Source organism: Chelmon rostratus, chromosome 21 (genome assembly GCF_017976325.1).
Source record: "Chelmon rostratus isolate fCheRos1 chromosome 21, fCheRos1.pri, whole genome shotgun sequence".
Taxonomy (NCBI): domain Eukaryota; kingdom Metazoa; phylum Chordata; class Actinopteri; order Chaetodontiformes; family Chaetodontidae; genus Chelmon; species Chelmon rostratus.
Genome location: NC_055678.1, coordinates 3,138,411 through 3,158,994, shown reverse-complemented (window position 1 = coordinate 3,158,994; position 20,584 = coordinate 3,138,411). Strand labels below are relative to the sequence as shown.

The 20,584-nt window shown below is 44.4% G+C and overlaps 1 protein-coding gene across 1 annotated transcript in view; it reads right to left on the bottom strand.

Annotated features, from left to right (window-relative positions):
* Positions 1-20,584, bottom strand: part of LOC121624529 (corticotropin-releasing factor receptor 1-like) — a 45,275-nt gene that overhangs the window by 6,079 nt on the left and 18,612 nt on the right. Inside the window, exons 5-10 of the mRNA XM_041962270.1 lie at positions 16,638-16,723; positions 11,743-11,849; positions 7,598-7,718; positions 5,937-6,090; positions 4,072-4,132; positions 2,770-2,842 (exon numbers count right to left, since the gene is read on the bottom strand). Coding sequence (XP_041818204.1) covers positions 2,770-2,842; positions 4,072-4,132; positions 5,937-6,090; positions 7,598-7,718; positions 11,743-11,849; positions 16,638-16,723 — 602 coding nt within the window. The remainder of the gene's footprint in view (positions 1-2,769; positions 2,843-4,071; positions 4,133-5,936; positions 6,091-7,597; positions 7,719-11,742; positions 11,850-16,637; positions 16,724-20,584) is intronic.

Sequence of the window (20,584 nt, the reverse complement as noted above, 5' to 3'; positions counted from 1 at the left end):
TTGCAGTAAAAAACTGTTAAATGGACATTTTTTGCAGTATGCTAGGCCAGGCTGAGTTTCTTTCTTTGGAAAGCTGGAGTAAACAGTTGCACGGCTAATGGCAAACCCCCACTACTGCACATTAGCATTAAAAAGTTCAGTTAGCATGAAAAAAAAAACGATAACAGAACGATGGATAACTAGTCAGAAATCAGAATCAGATATTAGCAACTCTGCACCACATTGTGAACTCCATTTATAGACGGTTTCTCATTTCCAAACACCGTGAGACTGGTCTCATTCCCAGGTGGTCTCATTCAGACACACAAGGTGCTTCCAACAAACTCCAATGTAAACCCACCCGCGGCATCATTAGACACTCAGCGAGGTGACGGGGTCTAAAGAGGGTGGTTGAGGTAGAGCGGTGGCTCAAACACACAACCTTCACTTCACCTTCACCCAGACTGGGCAGAGTCAACAATCTTTTCCTTAAACCCAACCAAACTGCGACCGTTTTATGTTCATCATGTGCTGGAAAGGCTTTCTGGCAGAAGGCTTTAGCATCGCACACACATGCTAAATGGTCCATTGTGCGTCCGTCTGAGACGCCGAGTGGATGAAGCAGCATGGAGGTTTATCTGTATGTAGCATTCATCCCCACAACAACATTTTTTTTACATGTTGACAGATGCCTGTTAGCCTTAGCTAGCTAACGGACATTAATTTCAGAAAGAAGAGGCAGCTAGTAGCAGTAAAAATGCTAACGCAGTCTACACACAGTGAGGAACACAGGCCAAAGAAAACATTTTGGGAAATACTCGCTGACGGTCAGATGAGAAGACTGATAAAAATGAAGCTATCGCCAGCAGCCAGCTAACTTAGCTTAGCATAAAGGCTGGAAACAAAAGGATAAAGTTAGCCTGGTTCTGTCTAAACGTATCAAAATCTACCTGAAAACACTTGAAATCTCACCAATTAACCAAAGTGTAAAAACGTAAATTTGTAGTTTTACACAGGTTGTGTGCCAAAATTTCTTGCAGGTAACCAGCACAGGAAGTTCAGGCCAAAGAGAAACTTCATAAAAACACAAAATAAGTATAGAAATTAGAGGTAACAGCAGTACACATACAGTACACACACTTAGTGTTGTAGTGTTTGAATATAGTTATATAGTCATATGTAATAAAGTAACAGTGATGGCGTATTTTTACATGGCGTTTACATGCTACGTTTACTGTGTCACCCAGTGTTAAGAGTTTACGGGCAACAATGGAGCACTATGGCACAAAAAGCTTCAGGCTTTGGCCGCACAGATAATACCCGCTTATTAGGATCAATTTATTGTTGGTTTTCATCAGCCTTATCGTTTCATAACGATGCTGATAACTGTTATCTGAAGTGCTCCTCCAGATTATGTTTCCACATTGTGACGAATGACAAAATCAATAGCTCATGCAATAGGTGTGAATGATGTCACACAGGAGCAAAAATAGCAGTAGGAATACTTTCCAGGGGCAGTTGACCTGACCTTGGCCTGAACAGATGCATGGCAATCTTTCAAGAAGCGTCCATTACTGGTCCTCACTGATCACATGTATTACTGCTTACGTTAACAATTTTAATAACATCCTGTATTTATTCGTTATAGCAGTACATCAGTTTATTGCTGACATTAAAAGCCGCCGATGGCGAGGCACGGAAAGTTCACAACCACGGAGCCCTGACAGGAGGCACCGCAAATATTCTGGTGCCCCGACGATGATCCTGCAGGATCAAGTGTTAAGCAAAGAGATAAAAGCATGAGAGAAGTCGCTATTGAAAGCAAGACTGGAGAATTTCTGCAGAGATGTATTGAAGGAGGCAGATGTGTGCTTCAGGGGGGAGTGAGGAAGCACAGACAGAAACATAAAGTGCCTCTTGGAGAGACGACTTTTACGACGAAGGAGAGGAGATGAGGGAATGTGCTGTTTCTGACAAGGATGGGAAGGTCACTCCACCACTGGAGACCCAGCAGGGAGAAAATAGTCCAAACCGAGCAGAAAAATGGTCAAATCGCCACAGCGAGGGGAGTGCTAGCAGAGGTAGGAGTCGGAGTGTGAGGGCATGCATGTGGATAAGGACTGAGGACAGTTTTTTTCGGAAGCCCAGCCAGACGAGAGATGACTAAAGCTTGTACAAGGAGCCGGGCCGAATCCCCAGACAATCTCCAGAATCTGCAGGATCGTTCGCACGAGCCCCCGCACGGGCTGACCGTAGCATCACGCGGACCGTTAGCAGGCGGAGGAAGAGGCACAATAACACAGCTATGTTCTGAACGCAGGGCTTGCAGGTGGTCGATGTCCAGCCTGTGATGTTATCCTTCCTCTTCGCTGTAATCTAAAAGCTTAGCTGCTGAACGTGGAGCTGGAGTCAGATGAGTGAGCGCTGCAGTTAAAGTCACAGATTCACAATAATTTACACCTGATGAAATAATAAAATAAAAGGATGAAAAACTCCCCCTCAGGCTGTGGAAATAACCCAGTGTTCCAGATAGATCCTAATAGGTACAAACAAGACTGAACATATTCTTGGATTTCATTCTTGTTTTCAGCACCAAATCCAACTGACTCCCATATTTCTTACAACGTGCCAAGTCGCAGAGATTTAAAAGTTATACTTGGTAGCTTAAGTGTTGGAACTTCCCATTTATCACCGCTAACATGAAGAATGTGTTTCCAGCATTTCACGCCTGCGAGGTTTTCTAAGGAGATAATGGAGACTAATTGTATCAGGAAGTTATGGAAAACTCACCACCAGGACGAGGATCATGGGACCTTGGTAGATGTAGTCTGTGTAGACGCCGGCTCGCTTCCCAAACCAGCACCTGAAATGTCAACAGACGCAGTCAGCCATGTTCACTTCTAACCCTCCCACTTGTTGGAATTCACTTCCTTATTTGTGCTCAAGGGTTTAAACATGTTTTTTTCAGATGTCAGTAATTCATCCAAATTATGAATTATACAGTGTTCGGGGGGATTTTTTTTTCAGAATTGAGTCATAAAAGCTAATTTTTTTTAGAACAAATGAAAACATCTGGCTTGAAAACAACAAATTATGTTTCAATAATTTTCTACGCATCAGCGTTTCTGTCGTGAGACAAGGAGAACGAGGCCGGTTGCTGCACTTTTACATAGAAAAATAAAAGTTGAAAAATGTGACTGCGCTGGTTGATCACAGGAATAAACGCTCCAATTCTTGAGGACTGTTTCCGTACTTTCAGAAACATGGCGGTGCAACATGGTGGATATAAAGACTCATTCTAAGCTAACAAAAGCACCGTGATTCTTATTTTCAGGTGATTCTACTCGAATGAAAACATACTCATGAATATTATTTCCCATTTCTGTCAAAAGGTCCCACAAAACCCACCACACTGGACCTCTAATTTACAAATACAGTATTTATTTAGCTCGTTACGCAGCAGTGTGTTTGCATTTGCAGCCTCCTGTAAATTTGTTGTCTGCACACTGTGTTTGTTTACTGAGCGATTGATCCACGTTTGATGCTGTAGTGTGTGTGTGTGTGTGTGTGTGTGTGTGTGCATGTCAGATAAACTACAGTGTGTGTGTTCATGGTGATGAAGGAACATGTCAGCCATGGCAACAATGAGGCTCATTGATGTGTTTTAATGGAGCTCTATGACACAGAGGAAGAAGATCTATTAGCCTGTGACACACACAACAGGATCAATTCATTGTTGGGTTTTGTCTATAGAAAATATAAACAGCCTTAAAGGCCCGAAATTACAGACAAAAGCAGATTTATTTTCAGAATGCTGAAGCCACTTTCACCAGTCTAGTAGGTGCAAAAACCCCCTAAACACTTCCATCAATCAAGCACTGAGCACGCCCAAGTGGAGTGGAAATGGCCGCAGGGGTGATGTGCAGTTCAGAATAGTGTACAATGCAAATGTGATTACAGCAGGTTATTAATAGATATTCATCTCCTTAATGCAACGCAGTTTGACTTTGCCGTGGTCCTTTTATCACGGGCCAAAGAAAAACAGAATATCTAAGAGGAATCTCACATCAACAGTCACGACAAAGGGCTTACTTCTCATTGTCGTAGTACAGCTTCCCGATGGCCCACGCCACAATGATAGGGAATGGTATACCTGCGGAAAAAAAAAAGGACAAAGTGACGGATTCTTCCTTCATCTTTCTCTGCTATTCAGATCACAAAACACCACTCCAGGGATTTCACGCTGCGGTAAGAAATCCTTGTCTCTTTTTCCAGCAGAGCACCAGCGCCTGCCAAGCTCTGTCAAAAGCAATTGTTGCTGGTGTGCTCTGACCCACAGATGCAAGCCAAGACTTGTCACCATGTGAATATTTCTTTGTGAATGAGTGAAAAGCTGGACTCCGGCTGATGATAATGCAGAGCGATGGTCTGGTTTACTGACTTATAGCTGCATAATGAGGCACTCAAAGAGCCGTTACTTATATCTAGATGACACTAACGGGACCATGAAGGCCCTGCCAGCTGCCACGTCACACATGTATCTGTCACGTCTCTGGAAATGTTCCACTTCATTAGCAATGCACTGTCATCAGCGTAATGTTAAACGTCAGGAAATCTACTCTCTCGGCTCTGGATTGCTAGAAAAATGTAATTTGTCTCGTTGTTCTCGTCTCTTGTCCAAACCGCTCTGCCTTTACGTTTCTGCCCTTCAAGCCCGACTCAAAGCTAAGCGAAGCAAATAAAATTTGATCTTATTTATTTTTTTCACAGCCCTTCTGAAATGCGCTGCCATCTCCTCTTCACACGGAGGCTTCACGCTGCCCTGAGGGAAATGTAATCCAGCTGGCACAATACACCTAATCTCAACAGCACATAGTTTAGTTTGACAGTGTGAAACGGGGTGTTAGTGGACTCCACATCAATACATTTCCCAGCTGCCACAAGAAATCCTGCTATCTCCATCAAGTCCACTGCTCCCATTGTTGGGTGCATCTGTATCTGACCTTCAGTTTGTTCTGCTGGAATGAAATGCAACCAAACTGACAAGAGTTCAACCAACACCGTAGGAAATTATTTCTTGCTTTCTTGTTGACAGTTTAATAAAGAAAAAAATGAGACCACTCTCATGTCTGCACGACAATTACTTAGCTAGAGCCAGAAGGTGGTTAGCTTAGCTTAGCTTAGCTTAGCGTAAAGACTGGAAGCAGGGGGAAACAGTTAGCGTGGTGCATAACTCCCCATAAAACCACATTTTGTCCCTTTTACTTTTGTGTTTATGTAAAGATTTAACAAACGCATGTTAATTCTGCTACTTCAGTGGCATTATCCAACTGAACATGGGTTAGCTTAGCATAAAAACTGGAAAAAGCTAGCCTGGCAGTAACTTCTTGGATTAAACCAGCAGACGCAGCCCTGCACCCTGACCCACAGCAGTCCTACAAATGCTCCCCACAAAACCACATTTTGTCCTGTTTACTCTTCCACTTTTGTACTAATTAAACAAACAAGACGCATAAAATGTTCACAATTAAGCTTTAGAGGTGTTGGTTGATGTATTTCAACTGTTCTCCCTTGCCTCCAGTCTTTATGCTAAGCTAAGCTAACCACCTCCTGGTTCTAGCTTCATACTCACAAACATGGGACTGGTATCTCGACATCTATATTCTCATCGAATCAATTCCAGTTGTTGGTTAAATTTGTAGCAGACCTTCCTTTCAAGTTGGGATGGAAAATCTGAACCAACAGTATTAAATGACTACTTTGACATTTTTGGAAAAAACACTTCTCTCTTTCCAGTCTTCATGCTAAGCTAAGCTAACCACTTCCTGGCTTCAGCTCCATACTTAACGACATGGGATTGGTTTCAATCTTCTCATCACCCAACAAACGAGTGTATTTTCCCAAAACGTCTGCTGGTTTCATGAAGGTTTTCGAACCGAAACAGGAAGTGCACTCACACCAGCCGATGCAGATGAACATCCACTTGCGCAGCTTGTCGGTGGAGTAGGTGAGGACGATGGCGGTGTGGAGGTAGCAGCCTTCGCCAAACATCCAAAAGAAGTTGGTGGAGTGGAAATAGTTGAAGGAGGCGGTGACGAGGCGGCACCAAACCTACAAAATGCATCTTTCTATTAAACATTTTACCCTTTGTCAAAAATACTAATACTACTAATCTTACTGCCAGGCAATTTTTACTGGTCAACACAAATCATTCGAGTTACAATCACATCATTTCATCAGGAAGCAGTTCTGAGTTGGTCCGTCAGAAGAAGCTCCACTGAGGTTAATGGTTTGACTGTCGGCAGTTTACTTTAGACAAAAATTCAATGATTAAGTATACTGTGATTCAACTGGTCTGAGAGAAAACCAGGCTTTTGCTCCTCCTCTTGGCTTTACTGGCAGGCTTTAGAAAATCCAGCCCCTGATCAGAGTCTTAGGCCAATCACAGGCCATTTCAGGGAGAAGGCGGCATCCCCATTGGCTGCTCTACAAATGCAGATATGCGTGCAGCGTTGGAGACTCGTGATACATTAGAACATGTGTGTGAACACGTCCTGGCTACCGGACAGCAGTGTGTGTGTGTGTGTGTGTGTGTGTGAGTGTGTGTCCTCCCAGACGGTGTCACAGCTGCCTCTGAACCCCCCGGCGCTCAGCTTAAGGTCTGTGTAGCGCTGAAGGGGCGCTCTTCGAGACGATGAATCTTGGGAGGACCCTGGTCGAGGCTCAAGCTGGTCCTACGAGGACGAGGTCTTGCAGGGGGACCGACTCTCTCTGATGCTGCTGGAACTTGTGGTTTTGGTGGGCGGGGCTTTGTGGAGTAATACGAGGTCGTTCAGTTGTTGCCTACTGCAGCTTTAACGCAGGAAACATCTTCGTTTTCATGGCCTCCAACTTCGCCGTCTTTTGTCATACAAGTTCTCAGCTAAAGGGAAAACCTGGACCTGGTTTGATGATTACAAAACAATGTGAATCAAACGCTGTGTTCCTCACCGTCGCCATATCAACAACGGTGGGAGAGCAACGTGACACGACACCGTGCTAAATCACATTATGGCGCTTTCGTTCGCTTTCGTTCAACACCTGTTATCAGTAGCTCAGGAAAGCAGAGGCTGACTCTGGAGCGTCCTTGAAGGCACCACAGAGGAAGAACTTTACAAACTTAAAAAAGCAGACAGACAGGAAAACACATCATTTATATTTGTTTGTGTTCCTGCCTCCGTGCTTCACTGTCAGAAAACATCTTCTGGAAAGACGAACAGTTGATTAATGATTTCTGTCTTTAGCAGATGATCATTTTTAGCCAGCGAACACAAACAGGTTTGAACACAAAACAAGGATGTCATCAACTGTTTGAATGTCTTTGCCACTCAGAAAGAGGCTAAACAATTTCCTAAAACTGCTGCTCGCTGTAGTTTTTATCAAATGTTACTCAAACAGGAGGAAATACAGCATTTGTGGGGGACTATTTTCTGCGGCGGATTAATCTATATTTGTGGCAGCAGGACAGTGTTTGTGGGACTGAGTCAGTGTGTGTGTTCATGGCGATGAAGGAACACGGTTGGTTTTGGTACTTCTTGGCGTATATATACCAAACATCAGCAGAGAAAGTGATTCGTACCACGTTGCTTTCGTGCACCTCGGGACTCATGGTGAGCTGGACGATAAACCAGGTGGCGTTCCTCAGGATGAAGGCGGTGATGAGGTTCCAGTGGATGATGTTTCTCAGGCAGCGGATGCTCCTGTGAGACGAGCAGAGGAGAGTAAACTGACATGGAAAAGCAAACTGGTGGGAAACGTCTAAATTAAATCTCTTCCCGCTGAGTGTTCTGGTGCATTAAAACAAAGACATTAAACTTAGAACATTTAGCTATTCCTCCGCTCTGAGATCACCCTTAAAGTCATGTCGGAAAAACGGAAAATGAAGACGATGAACATGAATAATGAAGAGCTTTAGCCTCAAAGTAACATTTCCCATCGTTCCCCAGTGCCCCTCACCCCGATACAACATGCAGTAACATTTCATTCCCACTGTTTGCTCTCTTGTTCGTGTCATGTCCTGAAAGCCTGATGTTTTTTTAATGCTGTAAATAAATCGACCTTAGGATACAATTAAAATCCGCCGAACTGCCTCAGAGCGAGGGTTTCAAAATAGAAGCACACGAGTGAACGGACAGAGCAAACCAAGCTCGGTCACTGTGGCGACAGCCCGGTTTGTTGTCACCAGCTGACGCATTATCAGTGAGCAAAGGCTGCTTCCTCCCCTGCCAGCCATGAATGACATGATTTATTTTTTAGCATGCATCAATTCTTAATAGGTGTCACTTGCACTGGCTTTGTGCTGACCGAGCACACGTGCACGAGCCAGAATTTTCCAGCGACATCGTATCATTGCAGCTTTTCATGTTTTTATCCACCGTGGAGCTCTTATAGAAAATGCAGCCTAATTTACACAGTCAACGCTGCAACAAAGACTGTTTTGAATAATGACAATATTACACAGGAGCAAATAAAACAGCCTTCAGGGTACGAAAATAGACACAATTGTGATTTATGAAGTAGGTTGTCCCACAAACAAGCCGCTAATTTTCCCCCACTGTGTCACACAGTTACTGCAGCGTCCATTAGTACCACAAAGGCAGCGACCGCTGTGCCAGCAGCACGGTGGAGGAGGTTTGTCAGTCGTATTCATTACTCTGCGTGACCTCACTTCCCCTGGGGTCGGCTCGGCCGGATGTGTATTAATTAAGAGGAGAGATGAAAACTCCTGCAGACACGTCTTTGTTAAAGACACAGAGGAAGACACATTTCAGAATCATAGATGTTATATTTTATTATAATTTTTGATGCATTAACGTGTTCATCGCTTTAATGTAGCTGCTGGTAAAGGTCGAGCTAAATCTAGAACGTAATGTAGTGAAGTAAAAAAATACAGTATTCAACTTTACACTGCAGTGAAGTAAAAGTGTAAAGTAGCACAAACTGGAAACACTTAAGTACAAGTACCTCAAGTAAAAGTACTTGGTTACATTCCACCACTGGCAGTCACTCACCTGACGATATTTCATGTAATGTTATATTACTTATATCAACATGTTGCCATATTATTATTTTGTATTTTCACTATTACATTATATGGTATTGTGGTATTTTGATTATATATACACAAATTTCATAGTTCTGTATTACAACGTGCTACTGTATAGTGTGTGTACAGTGTATTACTTATAGTGCACATATGTATAACTTTAACTTTTAACATTGTTTTTATGATAAGACAATATGAGACTTCATTAAAATTCCCATGTTACAGCAGCGCAGAGACAGACTGAGAACTGTTACTACTGAATAAATTAAAGAACATTAAAAACAATCCAATACAACAATAAAAATAATAATATTTGTGCAACAGAAGTCCAGCAGTGCTCCTCTGGCAGCCATGATGTGTGACCTTCATATATATATATACACACACACACACACACACACATATACATACACACACATATATATAAATGGATATTTTGGGGGCAGCCGTGGCCTAGAGGTTGGGGAAGCGGCGTGTGTCGCTGGTCTGATTCCCCCCACCGGACTGGCAGAGAAATTTGGGCGTGGTGGAGTATCCCCTCCCCCCTCCATTAGCCGGCTGATGTGCCCTTGAGCAAGGCACTTAACCCCCCCATATGCTCCCCGGGCGCCTGATGCGGCAGCCCACTGCTCCTGTGTGTTCACTGCATGTTGCATGTGCATGTGTGTGTTCACAGTGATGGGTGAAATGCAGAGAATAATTTCCCAGTTTGGGATCAATAAAGTGAATAAAATTAAAAAAAAAATTAAATTAAATATAGTATATAGGTATAGATGTGAATAATAAGTACAATATACATATTAACATAATAAAATACAAACAGTTATGTTAAATGTAATAAATGTGTGTATCTGTCTGGGAATAATACAATACTATGAAGTATATATATATCCAAACCCGCAGCATAATTATTCATTATTATTCATTCTTGTGTACTTATACTTAAATCATATAGTTGACACATCTTGGCTGGTAGAATATCACTTTAGCATATTTTTTGTACAAATATTTGCACCTACATAGTCAAAGTTATTTCTGTGTATTTTTGTACATTGTGCAGCTTTTTTAATGTCATCTCTCTAATTTCTTGAATTTCTTATTTTCGATATATTTCGCTCAGACGGCCTTCGTCGTCTGCCTCTCAGTCTGTCACTGTGCTGCTGTCATCTGTGAATTCTCCCCCAGGGATCAATAAAGTCTCATCTTTCGGAGCATTTTTATGTGAGAAATCCCTTCGATGACTCAGCCCGCGCTCAGAGACGTGAACATCGTGTATCTGATGGGATGCAGCGACCGGCCGATCAAAGTGCAGCTGGAGTGTGTCGAGGGAGCCGGTGCAGGGTCAGAGGTGTGTGTTTGGATATCCGCTGGCAAAAACCTTGTTGCACTTTAATAAGAGGGCGACTTGAGGGTTTAATTTATTAATGTCTTCCTCTTCCTGCTCTGACCACGCAGGTGAGGTAGGTGTGGGTGAAGGTGAACACTCGTCTTCAGCGGTCGCCCTCGTGCTCGCTAAATCACGACCACCTCGACGTCACAGCCCGTCTGCAAACACAGGAGTTCTGTCGAGGCGCCAGCGTGACGAGCAAAGTACAGGTAAGACGATCTTTACGCAGGTTAGCTGTTCGATGCGTCTGGAAAACGTCTACAGACAAAAAAACACGAGGAGAAAGTGAATCATCTAGGAGTCATTTGATGCTGATTTGCTGGTTCGAATCACTGACGGTGAAGCTTGTTCGTCAGTTAAACCAGGAAGTAGCAAACATCCCATGATGCATTTCAATAAGAAACACAACTTTAGGGTTGGTGGTTCGATTCCTGCTGCTGGTGTGTGAGCAGGACTTTGGATAAAATCGTTATAAATGCATCCATTTAAAAAGTATACTGAAACCTGCAGTCCTGCTGGATGATCCAGGAGAGTCCAGCACGGAGGATTTCATTAAAACCCTGAAGCTGGAGCCTACAGTTCACTTCGCTCAGAAATGTCACCTTACAGAAGCCATTTTGGTGATTTTAGGATGAACTTCTCTCCTTTCAGTTCCACAACACTGAGCCGAGTGTCAGCCTTCCTCTCCGTCCCGCCGGCAGCAGCAGCCTCACCTTGAACGCCTCTCGGCCTCGTTAACAAGCGAAGAAGGTGAGTAATGAACGCCGAACTCCTTCACGAGCGCCATTTTCAGCTGGCCGGCCCTCGTCCTCCCTCACTTCCCGTCCACAAACACGGGTTGTTCATAAACTCTGTCCTGTAAAACGTCGATCCATTACCGCGCCCTTTCACGCTTTTCTCACCCCTCTGAGTGTCTGGGGGATCGATGGCGGCCCCGGCTGCTGAGGGCGCTAAGACCTTTCTCTCTCGCTTTACTTCGGTTTGTCAGGGAGACTCATCGCACCTCCGCCGGTCGTCCCAGCAGGCCTCCCGCTTTGGCTTCCCCCGCTCTCGGAGACGGGTATATTATTCCCATTTGTGGGGAAATGTGCCCTAGTTTTTTTGCGGGCGCCTAAACCCCTTTACATCTGCGGGATTGAGATAGCAAATGTTTCATCCCATGACCAAATGGTTTTTGAATAAGAACGAGAGGCGCTTTGAACGAGGGATCTCAGCCGCACTGACGCTTCTGTCACATCGAGGATGTCTTTGGGATTATCAGCAGACCGGCGGCGGCGAGACCAACACTTACCTCAAACACAAGAAGAGGAAGAAGGCCACGAGCAGAGCCACCATGGAGATGCAGTGACCCAGGAAGTTTATGATCACGGCTATTTGGTAGTGCATCTTGCCTTTTTTCTGCAGGGACGACAGAAACACAAGATGAGTCTTTGACTCGTGATGAACGGAAACAATATTTTGTGTGTGTGTGTGTTGGAGGGGGGCGGCTGGCACGGTTTTAAAGTAGCACTAATGAGCTTTACATTATTAATAGTTGCACAGTTTATTCAGTTCAATTAATTAATGTCAAACAAACAACTTAAAATATTCTGAGAGAACATCAATAAACAGCAGATATTTGGAACTTCAAATACTCAACAGCCATGAAGGGATTATGAGACAATGAGCCCCCTGACACAGACAGAGACCCCAGGACCCCCTACATCAGAGACCCTCAGACCCCCTACATCAGAGACCCCCAGACCCCCTACATCAGAGCAAGACTCCCAGACTGAACAAGTCACAGCTCTGGAGTTCGTTTATGTCTCTTTGTGGTTGTTTTGTGTCTCCTTGTGGTTGTTTTTTGTCTCTTTGTGGTTGTTTTTTGTCTCTTTGTGGTTGTTTTTTGTCTCTTTGTGGTTGTTTTTTTTCATCTCCTTATAGTCATGTTGTGTCACTGTTTTTTTTTTTATCTGTTTGTGCTCATGTTTTATCTTTTAGTGGTCATATTTCATCTCTATGTAGACGTTTTGCATCTTTACTGTGGTTGTTTTGCATTGCTGATTTTTCTAGAAGAAATGTCACCTCATACAGAGGTTCTGGTCCTTGGTCTGGACCCAGTAGACCATCCATGACACTAAAAATCACCCTGCAGGTTTCCTCTGGTCCCTGGTTTTGAGGCATGACTTCTGGGAGTCTGATGCATTGCCGCAGATGAAGGCTTTACGTAGAAACACAGACGCATCTCTCTCTGAATCTGTGCCTCTGAGACCACTGTCTGTGACTCAGAAATCCATTGTGATCGGCTTTCCCCCACACTACCAGCAGTAATCTGTGCTGTAAGTGGATTTATGTAACCTGCTGGTGTCTACGCCGAGATTAAATGTGGGCATGTTTAATCCCTGCACCACCCGCCCTCGAGCGTCATCTTTCCCATTCACTTTATTTAGGCGCAGCAGCTCCAATCTTTAACTCTTTCTCAGTCGACAGTGGACAAACGGCACGACGCTGTATCTTCAAATCAAGCTGAATCTTCTGATTCATGAACGTACGGCGCGCGACGACTCATGCGACGATTACAAAACGAGCTACATGAGTGTTTCTGAGCCGCCGCCTCTGCGCCTTTTGATCACATGTCATGTGTGCTATAAAGAGCATTAATCATGGCTGTACTCATGCCGGCTTCAAAGCGTCACGTTTCGGGAGTTGTCACATTTTTGTGCAAAACTGAGAAATATCAGCTTTTGCCATTAGAAGATTTGGAGTCTCGCAGGTTACAATGGACAGAATACAGTTCACAGCCCCCGTCTGTCAAACTGTTCAATCAGAGTTTGGGTTCTGAGAGACGACGGTGGCCCTGAAAGCTCAACCCGCTGCAACTTAAAGCTACATTAAGCATGAGTTTCCTCAAAAATAATGTATAGACTCATGTAGAAATCATGTCTCTCAGTCATCACCAAACATGTGTGGAGGAGTATTATCTGCTCCGCCATCTGTCTCTATTTTCTTCTTCTCACGCTGTGGTCGGGACGTTTCTGGGCTACAGCCTGTGGGTGGTGGGTCAGTAGCCTCCAGCCAATAACAGCGCACAGGTGAGGTCGGGACTTTATGAAAAGGTAGCGACCAGGTGCAGGACCGTAAGCAGCAGGCGTCTAAGAGCGAAAATGGCCGACACAGCGATGAAAACTTTAAGAAAACACACGCAAATGGAAAAAAGACATGCCAAGAAAGCCACGAAGCTGGTTGCGCTGCAGCGGATTACTCGTGTCATAAACTGTGTTACGTGTGTTTGTTTTGTCATCTGGACAAACGCTGAGTTTTGTCGCACTGCATGTGTGAAACTGTGCACCGCCTGTGATAAAGAGCAAAAATCTAATCAGACAAACCAGTTTCACGCATGCTGGACCACAGTCCACATTTTGTTCAAGCCATACGTTGTAAAGTTCAGCCGGAGCTAATTTGAGGCTTCAGCAGTCTGTTACAGAAACCACGTGAGTGCTCTGGTCCTGGGAGCTGGATTTTAGTGCTGTAAGTTGCAGGACAGATCCCTCTGCTGCAGTAAAATGCATTTTTTCACCAAACAAGGACTGTAGGTTTTGTCCCCCATCTTTCACAGCAAAGCGATGCTAAAAAGGGATCATTTCAAGGGTGGTTTGACAGGAGGGACGATTAGAATGATTACACAATGAGCGATTACTCTATCAACGTGCATGTGAGCAGTAATACAGAGCTGAGAGAAATGTGGATCAGTCACTGAACAGACACTGGCTGTGCAGGACCGGCTGACACATCAGGACATAAATCAAGGGAACGGGAGGTTTTAAGGTGGACGGCAGAGCTGAGCCTGAGGAGAGGGGGTGGACGGCGGGAGGATAATATAAGACCCACCCACTGCTGGCTGCAGGTCCCGCAGGACGTGACTCCCACAGGAGTCCAAGGCAAACCTGACTCGCTCTCCTTCTATGGGAAACAACAAAGACACTTATCGTATTTTTGAGAAAATAACCTCGAGAGCGTCCCGAAACGAAAAGAGGATTTTTCCCTCAAGCAAACTTCCCAATAAGCCTTTGATCCACATAGTTTCTCTTCCCAGTGGGACCGCTGAAAATCTGGTTCAATACAGGCTGAACTTTAAGGAGAAGCTACTTCCACTCCCCCTCCTCTTCCCCGGTGTCAATCACACGGCCGCTGCCACCCGCTGATTTATTTCATGGCTACAAGGGGAACAAAATCAAGCACACATTTTAAAAAGGTCAGACAGTCCATATCCATCTTCTGCAGGGATCGATTGGACATCAGACCCGGAGAGTCTCTGGGAAAACACTAAATGAAAGGTCTCAGTCCACATCGCCGTTTCCTGGGGCTCGCAGATCTATAAGGTAGAAATTAACTGCATCTGGCGATGTAAGTGACAGGCTGAGATGCTTCCACACGTCACACGAAACCCTTCAAAGAATTCAGTTTTTACATTTTTCCAATCGTTAACAAACCTCATGAAACGACCTGAACCAACAACGACCTGATGCCACTGAGGGACACAGTGTGTGTATCCAAACGGCTGATAAAAAGCATTTAAAAACACATCAGGGAGCCACGCGGGTCCTTCACGTTCCTTCATTACACTGCAGCTTATTCATTTTCTCCATAATGAACTGTCATAACTTCACTCTTGACCTCTGAATCGACGCCTGCAGCTCAGATTTCGGTTCTGTAGGTGGGATTAAGAATCTGGATGTCGGCAGAACGAGAAACGGCAAAGCTTCAAACGCTGTTTGTGTTGAGGAAACACAAGAGTTTGGGAGAAAAAAGGCTGATTTGCTTTCTTGAGAGTGAGATGAGAAGATCAATGCTAATCTCGTGCCCGGGGGCAATTATCTTAGCCGAGCATGAAGAATGGAATCAATGTATGGATGGTGGAGTGTTTTTCACCGGGCAGGCTAGCTGTTGCCCCCTGCGTACAGTCTCTATGCTAAGCTAAGCTAAGCTACCCGTCTCCTGGCTGTAGCGTCATAGCAAACAGACGTGAGAGTGTTACCGATTATCTCATTTATCTGTTGGCCAGAAAGCAAATAAGGAGCTTCTTCAACGCTGCACTAACAGCTGGAGTGAAAACGACCTCGGCTCGACAGATGTGTGTATTCATCCGCAGCTGCAAATAGTCCCCAGCAATGACACCATGTATTTACTACTTCACATTGTTGGTTTTGGCCTTTTCATGCATTTGTTGAGAAGAAGAAAAATACAGAATAAAGAAATCTTAAACCTTGAAATGCAGCACAAGGATATCGACGGAAAAATGGAAAAAAGAAGAAGCAGCACGGGGCTACAATGTTATCGGAAACTCAGCCGTTGAATATTCAGTTCCAGCAGATGGTCAAGTCAGACGAAACAAACACTGTCACATATTTCCATCACTTCTTTTAAAATACATAGGATAAGCATCTCCCTGCTACAGCCTGATTCAGGTCAGCCTGTTCTGTCCGAATGCTTTTTCCTTTGTTCGATCCTAATTTAACCGAGCGCTCATCCGGCCACCATCGCATCTGCACATCACAATGCACCGTCCAGGTGGAGGCTGAACAAACAACCCCGCAACACGTGAATGGGTGAAAATGTGGAGCACACAGCAGGAGGCTAACGGCAGCGAGCTGCTACTTCCAGCCAAACCTCGCTGACTGCGTTTCCTTCTCTGCTTTCACAACTTGCTCACATCGCTGCAGGAGAGCGGCGCGCAGGAAAACCACTGCTGCCGTCTCCGTTGAGGAATTTACAAAACGAAACACTTTTAGTGCGTTCAAAAGACAAACAGCTGCGGGTTGATTTGCAGCCTCCATGTAACACCAGCAAAGCCCCCAAATCTTTGAGCGAGATGACTTTAAAGCTGCGGCGCCGTTTAATTCTACACCTTCATCTTGCTTCTGAAGCAGATTCCTGCAGGCGATGCTCTCGGGCGTTTCGTGGTACATTCATGGCACTTTTTTAGCATTTTTCTTCTGGCTGCAGGCTCTGAGTAACAAACCCTGAATCAATATTTACTATGAATGCGCCTCCAGTCAACCTGCCGCACTCATCCTCCACCTCTAACCTTGCATTTGCTTCCTGATTAATGTATGTTTCATGCTTCGGGGCTGTTAGTGAAAAGCCTCACTAATCAGGACACACACACACACACACACACACACACACACACACACGCTGATGTGTTACCTCCTCGTGAAGTATGGCCTTACACATGGAGTAGTTCCCCTTCAGCGCCCACGTCCCGTTTGCCAGACATTTTCGATAAACATTATCTGCACAGAAGAAGAGACAGAAGCCTGTTAGCGGAAGCTTTCCTGTTTTTCATGGTTTCTTTTCTGTCAGGAGCTGAAGAGTCATCTTTCTGCTTCTTGCTCTTTGGCCTTGCATCCGTGGAAATGTGCAAAATATGAATTCCCGCCGGATTCGTGGTGGCACTGTGACCTTTACCTTTTTTTGAGACTAATCGGGAGAGATATCATTAGAGGAAGTCTTACAAGCTGTGATTTTTCACACGTTTGCTGTCAGGACAGTTTACCGCCGCCCGCCTCGGCGTCGTTATCATTCTTTACGTTCGGACCTCACGTCTAACATCGATGCCCGGCATCCGACCCGCGCGGTCGACCAGCGCGCCGACCCGCATCACGCCTGTCAAGTGTTCAACCATGTGGGAAAAGGGGGGCAGGGCGGCGGGTCCTTCCCATCAATGTATACTGCGAGCTGAGACACAATTAAAAGACATATTTGAAACATTTCAATCTCTCCGTTGAATCAGACTGCAGCCGAGACGCAGTCAACCAGTGTAAGTGAGTTTATTTTCCATCATTTCTGCACATTGCTGGATAATATCAACCCAAATAGTCGGGGGTCGGCGTGAAGGCTCTGACAAGTGATGAGTGAAATTACATTTTCCATGCAGGGCTGCTGTATCACAGCACACACGGGACAGAAGTGACACAATCTCTAACAAATTTCACATTTGTCATTTCACATTTATTATTTCTTAAGATGAAGGAAATGAAATCGTCAAATAGGACACTGTGGAGTTGAAATACTGCAAATGAGGCAATTTCAAGTTGAAAGGAGAGATGTCAGACATTTTGAACTGATGATTTTTTTTTTTCTTGCATCAGCATTCGTCTGCTGGGGAGCAGGTGAGGCTGCCGGACCTGGAACGAAATGTTCAAGAGCAAAGCTCCAGCTTCAGTTAATTTAATGGGTGAAATGAAGTTACCAGAACTAATGCCACGCGCAACATTCAGACCAGGTTCGGAGGATTATTTCTTCTCGAGGAAAGGTTTCCCGTCAGTGGACGACTCCGACGATCAGCAGTGAGAGCACGTAGGAAAGTGTCGCCCCGTCCCGAGCCTGCTCTGAGTTATATGGACGGCTCTGACCCGGCTCGGCAGGCGGGTCGACTCGGGTCGTCACACATCTCCTCCGCTGACAGATTCAGAGGCGAGTTTGACGCTGACGCACTTAAAGCTGCGTTGTTTTTCTGTGCAAGAGGAAACTGTTTGAAAGCTGTCAACGACCAGAAATAACGAAACACAACGTCAATGGAGCCGCTGTTTGCATCTGTTTTAGAGACGGTTTGCAGCCTGGTTCAGCAGCTCTGAATCACCTCTGTGCTGATTAATGTCTGTCAATCAATGCTTTCATAATAACAATGGACTTTACGGAGCATTTTATCGGCTTTCAGCTCATTGTTTCTGCAGCTTCAGCTCTGATAGTCGAGTTAATTTATTGTACGTCCACTTTTAAAACACCACTTGAAGCTTTTTAAGTGATTTTCAGATCATTTTTCATTCACACCGAACATCAACGCAACATAAAAACACTTAATTCCCCAATGAGCCTGTGAGATACACACAGTTTCTGCCTAAATGCATTTTGTCCCATTTCGTCCAATAATTTGATTTAAGTAGCCTCAGCTTTACTTTACATTTAGTGCTAATTAGCAGATGTTAGCATGCTATCAGGCTAAACTAACAAAGTGAACATGTTGAACGTTATACTGGCTAAACATCAGCAAGATAGCATGCTCACAGTAACAATGCTAGCTTGCTGATGTTTAGCCAGTATGACGTTCACCCTGTTCACTTTGTTAGTTTAGCCTGATAGCATGCTAACATATGCTAATTAGCACTAAATGTAAAGTAAAGCTGAGGCTATTTAGGACGAAATGGGACAAAATGCATTTAAGCAGAAACTGTGTGTATTATTACTGTTAGCATGTTAGCATGTTGATGTTAGCATTTAGCTCACAAGCCTCTTAGTCTTGTTAGCTTTGTTAAAGGATTTCAGTCTGACTTGAATTTGACTCCACCTGTAAAGAATTACAGAAGCAGTTAAAAAAAACCAAAACAAAGTGGCGCAAAATAGCAGAAAGAAGTAAAATAAAAACCAAAAATGTGTCGACTGAAGCTACAGATTGTTGTTTTTACAGTATTCTGAATACACGAATCCCTCCGTGTTGAAACCAACACGTCAGTCTGATCATACGTGTTTTAGGAAGCATCAATAAAACAACTCATGTTTAAAATTCGTCCACCTTACAGACGGCGTTCTGATGGAAATGGAACACAAAGAGAAACCCGGATCACCTGGATCCTCGTCAGCGTCCACGTGGCCTGAGACGGAGGCTGATGAGCCTAAATGCATGTTTTAATAATGAGAAATTTTGAGGAGGGTAAGAGATGAGATGGGATTGGTTTGCCTGAGGGCAATAATGTGCAATGAGCTGGGTAAAAATAGCATGTTGACAGTGTAAGAGGACTGTCATCCCCAATCAAGAGCACCTAGCTCGTGATAGTCCCTAAACCCCAAACGCAATATCCTGGAGAGCTTTAAAATCTGTCTGTGGAGAATCGTCTCAAGTCAAAAGTTAGAGAACTTATGTGAAGGACTGAGCCTATAACGTACACACGCTTCATGGTTCTGCTCGTTTCGGGATTCCTCGCCGAGTTTTAGGAATAAACGCCTTAAACAGAGTCCACAGACGGCAGGTAACGATAGTATTGAGTCAATATTAGACTTAATGCTGTTTTATTTCTCCTGAGAAAATCAATTTTCTACAATCAGACTTGTGACAAACTGGATTTTGGCAGATTCTCCTCATTAAAGACGAACATTTTCTGCCGTAATTCGCTTCTTTTATTCAAATCAAATTCACGAGACGCCGCATGATTGGACAACTTTCCTCTGGCTGCAAATCATTAGCATGGATTATAGTCAAAAGCAATGAAGTCACTTCATGAAGAAAGCACACATTTAAAAACCAAAGAAGGTTGACGAACCAAATCAGAGGAGCTGAAACGTCTTCATGCAGAGCCAAAAGCTTCACGCTTCAAATGAAGCAGAATGACCTTGAAACACTGGACCACACAGCGAGTTAAAGCTGTTAAACCTCTTCATAAAAACAGAGAATACACGTGCTAATGTTTTATAACAAAGAACAAATGTCTTTGACAACATTTCTCCATTTAATAAGCAAATTCTCTGTGTTTTTCCCGTCAGTTTGCATGAGAAGAGGTGAAGCAGTTTTACGGCTGAAGCACATTAAGGTGGATGAAAGCAGTGATTCTGTTGTTGGACTGCTTGTTGCAGCTCCAAAGCTCCGTCCTTCACACATTCAGCTCGTTTGTTTTATCCAAACATGAGGTGAAATGTAGTTTTAGGCAGTTTCTCCTGAAGCTGGTTACTGTTCATTAGCAAAGCAGCAAGCCAGGCTAGCTGTTTCCCCCTGCTTCCAGTCTTTATGCTAAGCTAGGCTAACCACCTCCACCTCCTCATCTCTTTCTGAATAACTCCTTTTCCCTGAATGTGGAACTGCTCGTTTAAAAAGCGACTGAATCCTGCAGTCCGTGGACAGAAAGCGCTCGGGGCAGCTCGTGTGGTTACGGCGGGACGGACGCCAGCTCCTGAAGCTTCCTGGAAAAATCCATGTTGCTCTCACTTCATTAGAAGTTAGCAGCTGTGAACATTCGCACAGAGCATGCATGGATGAGGTGAGATTCAGACTGTGCGTCTCCTCTTTCTTACAGCGCGCTTCACTGCGGCGTTACAGCGTTCACGCCCGTTATTAACTCCCTCCTGCAGCGTTTTAAGGTTGCAGGAATGAGCCTCTGAACGCA